The sequence below is a fragment of the Zophobas morio genome, unplaced genomic scaffold, assembly GCF_036711695.1.
Source record: "Zophobas morio isolate AGI-343-1 ecotype UQ-CSIRO unplaced genomic scaffold, CSIRO_AGI_Zmor_V1 ptg000921l, whole genome shotgun sequence".
Taxonomy (NCBI): Eukaryota; Metazoa; Arthropoda; class Insecta; order Coleoptera; family Tenebrionidae; genus Zophobas; species Zophobas morio.
In genome coordinates this window covers 39,711-50,791 of record NW_026973023.1, presented here as the reverse complement: position 1 = coordinate 50,791, position 11,081 = coordinate 39,711, and the positions used below count along the sequence as shown (strand labels likewise).

The window sequence follows — 11,081 nt, the reverse complement described above, 5'->3', positions numbered from 1 at the left end:
CTTAACGTGCGATGGACGTGACAATAAAACGTTGTCAATCCTATATTTATAGTCGATAATTTGTTTCGCTAAGCTATATGATAAAATATAACATTTTTCCAAATTTAAAGAGAGATAGTTGCTTTTACACCAAATAGAAATTTTATCTAGGTCAGACTGAAGTTCAATACAATCTTGGTAGCATGTAATCCGGCGATACAATTTCAAGTCATCAGCATATAAAAGAGCCGAAGATTTAATGTCCTTCACTATGTCATTAATGAAAATATTGAAGATGAGTGGACCAAGAACCGAACCTTGAGGAACACCCGAAGTGGCTATAAAAGGTAGAGAACGAAAACCACGGCATTCAACAAAGCAACTGCGACCCGAAATATAGCTGCAGATTATGGAGCACATATTGTCCGATAAATCAGAATTGAAGAGTTTATTTTGTAGGATGCCGTGATCTATTCTATCGAAAGCCTTCGAAAAGTCCGTGTACACTACATCAGTTTGAAAACCACTGTCTAGACTTTCGGAAATAAATTGACATATGGACGTTAAATTGGTGACTGTAGAACGTCCCTGTACAAATCCGTGCTGATAATCGCTGATATGATTACTAATCTGATGAGATACAGTATCAAACAGGAGGGATTCAAAAACTTTGGAGAAATTGTCTAGAATAGAGATTGGGCGATAATTTTCAATAATCGAGCGATCGTCCTTTTTAAATAAAGGAATAATTTTAGAAATTTTCCAGATATTAGGAAAGGTTTGAGTTGAAATAGCTAAGTTATAAAGAAATTTTAATGGTTTGCAGAAGACAGCCGCACAATCCTTAACTAAAAATGCCGGAATCATGTCCGGTCCAGCAGTAAACTTAGGTTTCAAATCTTTTAGCTTTATGAAAACTTTTTCGTCTGAAAAGGTATCTGTTAAGATGTTGCTCTGAAAAAGAGAACCACTAGTTGCTGTAACATTGTGAAAACTTGATAAACGAAAGACAGATTTGAAGTGATCTGCAAAAGATCGAACCAAATTCTCACCTCCAGCAATTGACTCATCCTTGTATGTCATGTTAGAAGGGATGCCCGGATTTTTTCGTTTTAAATTGACAAACTTCCAGAATTCTTGAGGATTCGCTGTAATGTTTTTTTCTGCGTGTAAAATGAATTCTTTATAGGCATATTCAATTTCTTTCTTGACAATTCGTCTCAAGTTCTCAAATTTTTCTTTATCGGTACGCAGTCCTGATTTTTTAGCTTTGTTCCAAAGATGAGATTTTTGTTTAATTAACTTTATGACTTTAGGTGTAAACCAAACAGGGTAAGTTGAGGAACGACATTTATTTTTGGGCACAAAACGTTCTATTATATAATCGAGATGTTGATAAAAAGCCTCGCATGCTAAGTTGACATCACGGTACTTAATAGAAACTCCCAATTAGTATGAAGGAGGTTATTGTATAATGCTGGAAAATTAGCCTTGCGGAAATTAAAGTACCATTCGCAACCATTAGCCAAGGTTCTGGATCTCTTATAGAGCTTTGTTTCAATAGACCACTCGAGACATGGGTGATACACATCTTCTCGAGCCAAAGGTTCTGCTGCACGATCAACCGAAATGTGATTGTTCGCTATGACAAAATCAAGTGTTCGATTAAGACTATTAGTAATTTTGTTACATTGATGTAGAGAAAGAAACTGCAGAAAGTCAAAAAAATGCTTAACAAGGGGTGGTAAATTATAAGGGTTGTGAATTTGACTATAGGTAGGTAAATTAAAATCACCAACAATAAGTATGTTAGACTCATACAGATAGTTAAGTTGACAAATGGCATCAAAAAGAAGAGCATAGTTTTCATTACTTAGCGAGGGAGGAATGTAAATAACTAGAACATAAAGAGTAGAGTGATCCAAATAAATTTTAATACCAACAATATCAACGGCTGGTACAATAGAAAAATGGGTATCAAACTGTAAACGTTCCGTACGAAGGGATGAGTTAACTGCAATTAGTACACCTCCCCCTCTAGAAAAATGTGTTCTTTCAAAATCTCTATTAGTACGATAAACATTGTAAGTAGGTGGAAAAATTTCGAGATCCCCAATGTTATTGTTAAGCCATGTTTCTGTTAAGAGTATCACATCATATGAATTGTCTGAAACATTTAAGTAAAATGGCGATAATTTATTTTTTATGCTGCGAATATTTTGATAATAAAAATTTAATAGTTTCGGATTAATACTATTGATGGAGTTATTTAGTCAAGACAAATCGGTGAGAAGGGGCTTAGGTTTTGAAATTTCAATAGGTGTTGACATATTAAACACATCCTGTTTAATTTTGGCTTGAGCAGATTTATAAGCGAAACACTGCTTGTAATCCCAAGCAGCATGGGAAGTATTAATTTCCAAGTGTTGCAAATTGCGAATAGATAAACAGTTAGAGCAACAGAGTTTTGTATTATCATCATTTCTTTGGTTTGGACAAGCTTTTAAATTATGGGATTGTGCACATAGAGGACACACAGGTTCCTTTTTACATTGACCAGAACCATGATTATAACCATTGCAGTTAAAACACCTTAAAATCGTGAGAGCATCAAAAACGCTACACCCATTGAGACCTATAAGCAAATGACCGTTATCGAGTAGATTTTTATAAGAATCAAGATCGACTAGACATTCTGCTTGAAGCGTATCTTTGGACTTAGAGGTAGATGAAATTTTTTGCACCTTACATAGTGCATCCTTTGAAAAGAGATGAGAATTTTGTGATAAGGCGTAACTAGCAATCTCGTCTTTATTCAGTCCTTCAGGAATACCAACTATACGTACACGAGGGAGAATTGTAGTTGTCTTTTTAACATTATAATTATTAGATAGCTTGTCATCCGCGATACTGATGAGATTATCACTTTGTTGTTTATTTGCGCATTTAATTAATAATCCGCCATTGGAAACCACTTTGACTTTATTGATTTCAATGTTAGCAGGGAGAGGTTTAAGTGTGTGAAGAATTTCAGATTTGGTCTGCTTTACTGATTGAGATGAGTTTTTTGGTTTTATGATCACACCACATTCTGAAGAGTTTTGTAGTTTTTTAGCATAACTTACATTAGTATCATTAGTGGAGATATGGTTAATATCCTTGGAGCTATCAGTACTACTTTGCGAAGTTTTAACTATTTGGCACGATTTAACAAGGTCAAGGTTACGCTCTTTAAGATCATTGACCTCAGCACGAAGTAATTGAATTTCTGAAATTAATTGTTGCATTGCCTCATTTTCAGCGACTCCAATTTTAGCAGAAGCAGTTGGTAATGAATTAAGACTAATATTGCTGTTTTTCAGGACATTCAATTCTGTACGCAAAAAGTTTATTTCCTCATTAAGACTGCGACATTCTTTTTTAATCAAATCACCAAGCTGTTTAATAAATATATCTGAGATAGAACCAGAACCAGAGGAAGCTTTAAATATATTAAAATTATTTGCACAGTCCACACAAAATAACTTAGCATGCAATGAGATCCTACGAGCCCTGTCGCAGGCCGTAATCGCATCTGGGGGCATCGAAAGACATGAGTAGTGCATCGAACGACCACACCAATCACAAGCTAATCCAAGAGCAGGATCAACTAATGCTGCACACTTTGGGCACTTTCCGTCCATTAAATATAGGTTTTTAGAAACGAGATTAAATTGATGCTAATAGATATGCACACAACACAATAAAAGTTAGGCTAACTAAGACACCGAAGTAAACAAACGGCAGCGCCGCGAAGCGGCGCTTGCCTAAAACGCTTAAGTAAACAAACAGAATTATGCGCTTTATAAATACAAAATCAACATAAGCAAGTTCAAGTACACAAAAAAAAAAGGTAAACCAACGATGGTTACGCACAAAAACACATTTACCAACAGCAAATTATTAAATCATTTATAAATAAAAATAATTTAAAAAGGTCAGCGCCGTGTGGTTAAAATTGACACTATAAAATGTAAACTGATAGAGTTAATTTAGCTGAAATCCCGCATTAAAATATGCAAACAGCTCAATTAATGACTGTTTACCCCACATAGGAGTTTATGCGAAATATGAGATGAATTTAGAGGATTATGGAGCAAATTTTAACACTGAAATCAATAAAAATCGACAAAAATACAGTTTCTAGCTAAAATTTGATGGTTTCGTTGCACTTTCCGAGCCCGTAGGGTATCTGAGTGGCTTAAAAATACAAGAAAACACTTCAAAAGTGACGTTTCTGAAGAATTTTAACAGTTTTCTTGTATCTACGAACGCCAGAATGCATAAAATTGACCTAAACGTCTCCTTTTCCTATTCTGAGTCGATTCTGCATGCTTTAAGTGTGTTTGGTGGCTCAGAACCATCAAAAAACGTTGAAATATAGTTCAAATTCAATAAAAATCGACAAAAATACAGTTTCTAGCTAAAATTTGATGGTTTCGTTGCACTTTCCGAGCCCGTTGGGTATCTGAGTGGCTTAAAAGTACAAGAAAACACTTCAAAAGTGACGTTTCTGAAGAATTTTAACAGTTTTCTTGTATCTACGAACGCCAGAATGCATAAAATTGACCTAAACGTCTCCTTTTCCTATTCTGAGTCGATTCTGCATGCTTTAAGTGTGTTTGGTGGCTCAGAACCATCAAAAAACGTTGAAATGTAGTTCAAATTCAATAAAAATCGACAAAAATACAGTTTCTAGCTAAAATTTGATGGTTTCGTTGCACTTTCCGAGCTCGTAGGGTATCTGAGTGGCTTAAAAGTACAAGAAAACACTTCAAAAGTGACGTTTCTGAAGAATTTTAACAGTTTTCTTGTATCTACGAACGCCAGAATGCATAAAATTGACCTAAACGTCTCCTTTTCCTATTCTGAGTCGATTCTGCATGCTTTAAGTGTGTTTGGTGGCTCAGAACCATCAAAAAACGTTGAAATATAGTTCAAATTCAATAAAAATCGACAAAAATACAGTTTCTAGCTAAAATTTGATGGTTTCGTTGCACTTTCCGAGCCCGTAGGGTATCTGAGTGGCTTAAAAGTACAAGAAAACACTTCAAAAGTGCCGTTTCTGAAGAATTTTAACAGTTTTCTTGTATCTACGAACGCCAGAATGCATAAAATTGACCTAAACGTCTCCTTTTCCTATTCTGAGTCGATTCTGCATGCTTTAAGTGTGTTTGGTGGCTCAGAACCATCAAAAAACGTTGAAATATAGTTCAAATTCAATAAAAATCGACAAAAATACAGTTTCTAGCTAAAATTTGATGGTTTCGTTGCACTTTCCGAGCCCGTAGGGTATCTGAGTGGCTTAAAAGTACAAGAAAACACTTCAAAAGTGAAGTTTCTGAAGAATTTTAACAGTTTTCTTGTATCTACGAACGCCAGAATGCATAAAATTGACCTAAACCTCTCCTTTTCCTATTCTGAGTCGATTCTGCATGCTTTAAGTGTGTTTGGTGGCTCAGAACCATCAAAAAACGTTGAAATATAGTTCAAATTCAATAAAAATCGACAAAAATACAGTTTCTAGCTAAAATTTGATGGTTTCGTTGCACTTTCCGAGCCCGTAGGGTATCTGAGTGGCTTAAAAGTACAAGAAAACACTTCAAAAGTGACGTTTCTGAAGAATTTTAACAGTTTTCTTGTATCTACGAACGCCAGAATGCATAAAATTGACCTAAACGTCTCCTTTTCCTATTCTGAGTCGATTCTGCATGCTTTAAGTGTGTTTGGTGGCTCAGAACCATCAAAAAACGTTGAAATATAGTTCAAATTCAATAAAAATCGACAAAAATACAGTTTCTAGCTAAAATTTGATGGTTTCGTTGCACTTTCCGAGCCCGTAGGGTATCTGAGTGGCTTAAAAGTACAAGAAAACACTTCAAAAGTGACGTTTCTGAAGAATTTTAACAGTTTTCTTGTATCTACGAACGCCAGAATGCATAAAATTGACCTAAACGTCTCCTTTTCCTATTCTGAGTCGATTCTGCATGCTTTAAGTGTGTTTGGTGGCTCAGAACCATCAAAAAACGTTGAAATATAGTTCAAATTCAATAAAAATCGACAAAAATACAGTTTCTAGCTAAAATTTGATGGTTTCGTTGCACTTTCCGAGCCCGTAGGGTATCTGAGTGGCTTAAAAGTACAAGAAAACACTTCAAAAGTGACGTTTCTGAAGAATTTTAACAGTTTTCTTGTATCTACGAACGCCAGAATGCATAAAATTGACCTAAACGTCTCCTTTTCCTATTCTGAGTCGATTCTGCATGCTTTAAGTGTGTTTGGTGGCTCAGAACCATCAAAAAACGTTGAAATATAGTTCAAATTCAATAAAAATCGACAAAAATACAGTTTCTAGCTAAAATTTGATGGTTTCGTTGCACTTTCCGAGCCCGTAGGGTATCTGAGTGGCTTAAAAGTACAAGAAAACACTTCAAAAGTGACGTTTCTGAAGAATTTTAACAGTTTTCTTGTATCTACGAACGCCAGAATGCATAAAATTGACCTAAACGTCTCCTTTTCCTATTCTGAGTCGATTCTGCATGCTTTAAGTGTGTTTGGTGGCTCAGAACCATCAAAAAACGTTGAAATATAGTTCAAATTCAATAAAAATCGACAAAAATACAGTTTCTAGCTAAAATTTGATGGTTTCGTTGCACTTTCCGAGCCCGTAGGGTATCTGAGTGGCTTAAAAGTACAAGAAAACACTTCAAAAGTGACGTTTCTGAAGAATTTTAACAGTTTTCTTGTATCTACGAACGCCAGAATGCATAAAATTGACCTAAACGTCTCCTTTTCCTATTCTGAGTCGATTCTGCATGCTTTAAGTGTGTTTGGTGGCTCAGAACCATCAAAAAACGTTGAAATATAGTTCAAATTCAATAAAAATCGACAAAAATACAGTTTCTAGCTAAAATTTGATGGTTTCGTTGCACTTTCCGAGCCCGTAGGGTATCTGAGTGGCTTAAAAGTACAAGAAAACACTTCAAAAGTGACGTTTCTGAAGAATTTTAACAGTTTTCTTGTATCTACGAACGCCAGAATGCATAAAATTGACCTAAACGTCTCCTTTTCCTATTCTGAGTCGATTCTGCATGCTTTAAGTGTGTTTGGTGGCTCAGAACCATCAAAAAACGTTGAAATATAGTTCAAATTCAATAAAAATCGACAAAAATACAGTTTCTAGCTAAAATTTGATGGTTTCGTTGCACTTTCCGAGCCCGTAGGGTATCTGAGTGGCTTAAAAGTACAAGAAAACACTTCAAAAGTGACGTTTCTGAAGAATTTTAACAGTTTTCTTGTATCTACGAACGCCAGAATGCATAAAATTGACCTAAACGTCTCCTTTTCCTATTCTGAGTCGATTCTGCATGCTTTAAGTGTGTTTGGTGGCTCAGAACCATCAAAAAACGTTGAAATATAGTTCAAATTCAATAAAAATCGACAAAAATACAGTTTCTAGCTAAAATTTGATGGTTTCGTTGCACTTTCCGAGCCCGTAGGGTATCTGAGTGGCTTAAAAGTACAAGAAAACACTTCAAAAGTGACGTTTCTGAAGAATTTTAACAGTTTTCTTGTATCTACGAACGCCAGAATGCATAAAATTGACCTAAACGTCTCCTTTTCCTATTCTGAGTCGATTCTGCATGCTTTAAGTGTGTTTGGTGGCTCAGAACCATCAAAAAACGTTGAAATATAGTTCAAATTCAATAAAAATCGACAAAAATAGAGTTTCTAGCTAAAATTTGATGGTTTCGTTGCACTTTCCGAGCCCGTAGGGTATCTGAGTGGCTTAAAAGTACAAGAAAACACTTCAAAAGTGACGTTTCTGAAGAATTTTAACAGTTTTCTTGTATCTACGAACGCCAGAATGCATAAAATTGACCTAAACGTCTCCTTTTCCTATTCTGAGTCGATTCTGCATGCTTTAAGTGTGTTTGGTGGCTCAGAACCATCAAAAAACGTTGAAATATAGTTCAAATTCAATAAAAATCGACAAAAATACAGTTTCTAGCTAAAATTTGATGGTTTCGTTGCACTTTCCGAGCCCGTTGGGTATCTGAGTGGCTTAAAAGTACAAGAAAACACTTCAAAAGTGACGTTTCTGAAGAATTTTAACAGTTTTCTTGTATCTACGAACGCCAGAATGCATAAAATTGACCTAAACGTCTCCTTTTCCTATTCTGAGTCGATTCTGCATGCTTTAAGTGTGTTTGGTGGCTCAGAACCATCAAAAAACGTTGAAATATAGTTCAAATTCAATAAAAATCGACAAAAATACAGTTTCTAGCTAAAATTTGATGGTTTCGTTGCACTTTCCGAGCCCGTAGGGTATCTGAGTGGCTTAAAAGTACAAGAAAACACTTCAAAAGTGACGTTTCTGAAGAATTTTAACAGTTTTCTTGTATCTACGAACGCCAGAATGCATAAAATTGACCTAAACGTCTCCTTTTCCTATTCTGAGTCGATTCTGCATGCTTTAAGTGTGTTTGGTGGCTCAGAACCATCAAAAAACGTTGAAATATAGTTCAAATTCAATAAAAATCGACAAAAATACAGTTTCTAGCTAAAATTTGATGGTTTCGTTGCACTTTCCGAGCCCGTAGGGTATCTGAGTGGCTTAAAAGTACAAGAAAACACTTCAAAAGTGACGTTTCTGAAGAATTTTAACAGTTTTCTTGTATCTACGAACGCCAGAATGCATAAAATTGACCTAAACGTCTCCTTTTCCTATTCTGAGTCGATTCTGCATGCTTTAAGTGTGTTTGGTGGCTCAGAACCATCAAAAAACGTTGAAATATAGTTCAAATTCAATAAAAATCGACAAAAATACAGTTTCTAGCTAAAATTTGATGGTTTCGTTGCACTTTCCGAGCCCGTAGGGTATCTGAGTGGCTTAAAAGTACAAGAAAACACTTCAAAAGTGACGTTTCTGAAGAATTTTAACAGTTTTCTTGTATCTACGAACGCCAGAATGCATAAAATTGACCTAAACGTCTCCTTTTCCTATTCTGAGTCGATTCTGCATGCTTTAAGTGTGTTTGGTGGCTCAGAACCATCAAAAAACGTTGAAATATAGTTCAAATTCAATAAAAATCGACAAAAATACAGTTTCTAGCTAAAATTTGATGGTTTCGTTGCACTTTCCGAGCCCGTAGGGTATCTGAGTGGCTTAAAAGTACAAGAAAACACTTCAAAAGTGACGTTTCTGAAGAATTTTAACAGTTTTCTTGTATCTACGAACGCCAGAATGCATAAAATTGACCTAAACGTCTCCTTTTCCTATTCTGAGTCGATTCTGCATGCTTTAAGTGTGTTTGGTGGCTCAGAACCATCAAAAAACGTTGAAATATAGTTCAAATTCAATAAAAATCGACAAAAATACAGTTTCTAGCTAAAATTTGATGGTTTCGTTGCACTTTCCGAGCCCGTAGGGTATCTGAGTGGCTTAAAAGTACAAGAAAACACTTCAAAAGTGACGTTTCTGAAGAATTTTAACAGTTTTCTTGTATCTACGAACGCCAGAATGCATAAAATTGACCTAAACGTCTCCTTTTCCTATTCTGAGTCGATTCTGCATGCTTTAACACTAGGAGGACGGCGTTTAACGCATACCTCTACGGACGGCTTGCGGTCATTTGACCGCTGTACTTTTTTTTCAGTAAAACATGGCCAATAGCGTAAATACTTTATTAATATTAATTAAATAACTAAATTACAGTAACATAAACATTAGAAAGTGGAAATCATAAATGAAACTTATGATTCAAAGCAATTTGCATACAAGAAATTTGTAACTTTAATATATTTTCCGTATAAATTATTTTTGCATCTATCACGCGTTCGGTTTGCTTTATTGCGGCATTTAGTTGCATGGCATTGTTTTCTTTTTCCTGTGAACTTTTTCTTAGGCAGTAGGTCATTTTATTATTTTGACCTGACCTGACCCAACATCACTTGCTGGGAGTTCTTTTCACAATTTCAAGAGGAATTTTCGTCTGCTTATTTTCTTCGTTATCACTTCCTGATATAAAATCCATGCATTTATTACAGCCAAGTCTAAAATGTTATAAATAACTTGTCCTTGATCCCGCTTTGAACGAATTTTTTCCAGCCACTTGGTCCACAATATCGTCGCCATATTTTGTAAAGTTGCAATAGGCTATGGTGTCCAGAAGCTTTTTTCGATTATCTTGAATTATTATTTCAGGATGCATAGTGCTCAAAAGCAGAACATTTTTGTTTTTTTCTCTTGATATACAGTCGGCGTTATAGTATTATACTTCAGAACTTTTGTGTCATATACATTACCACTATCCGTCTCGAGGCGAATTATTCAATTCTGCGAGTAATTCCAAATCTATCATATATTTTCTCACCGAATGTTGCGACATTTTCAAAGCAAAAATCACCAAGAAAAAGCACACACTTCACGAAAAGAACAAGATCCAAACCAAAGAATGTAATCACGTGCAATACCAAAATAAATTAAGTTACCACGTAAATTACCAACCATCTTAGTGGAAATTAAGTCCAGATGTTAACAGTATGTGGTATGAGGTAATTTAAATTATTTCGAGAATTTTTGAAGCGATTTTATTGCAGCGGTCAAATGACCGCACTCCGTCTTTCTAGGAAGACATATCCTCACACAGGTGACGAACAGTCCTATTGAATTGCGATTTTTTCCACATACAATCAAGAACAAATAAATAATTGTCACGAAGGATGATAACGAAATACGTTATGAAACCAGAGATATCAAGAATAAAAAATTCGAAAGCGGTCAAATGACCGCCTCCGTCGTTCTAGTGTTAAGTGTGTTTGGTGGCTCAGAACCATCAAAAAACGTTGAAATATAGTTCAAATTCAATAAAAATCGACAAAAATACAGTTTCTAGCTAAAATTTGATGGTTTCGTTGCACTTTCCGAGCCCGTAGGGTATCTGAGTGGCTTAAAAGTACAAGAAAACACTTCAAAAGTGACGTTTCTGAAGAATTTTAACAGTTTTCTTGTATCTACGAACGCCAGAATGCATAAAATTGACCTAAACGTCTCCTTTTCC

The 11,081-nt window shown here is 35.3% G+C and overlaps 1 protein-coding gene across 1 annotated transcript; it reads right to left on the bottom strand.

The window, feature by feature from the left end:
• Positions 1-2,252: 2,252 nt before the first annotated feature.
• Positions 2,253-3,266, bottom strand: LOC135122182 (uncharacterized). The gene has a single exon (XM_064046390.1). The coding sequence runs from the start codon at positions 3,264-3,266 to the stop codon at positions 2,253-2,255; it is 1,014 nt and encodes a 337-aa protein (XP_063902460.1).
• Between the last annotated feature and the right edge of the window lie 7,815 nt (positions 3,267-11,081).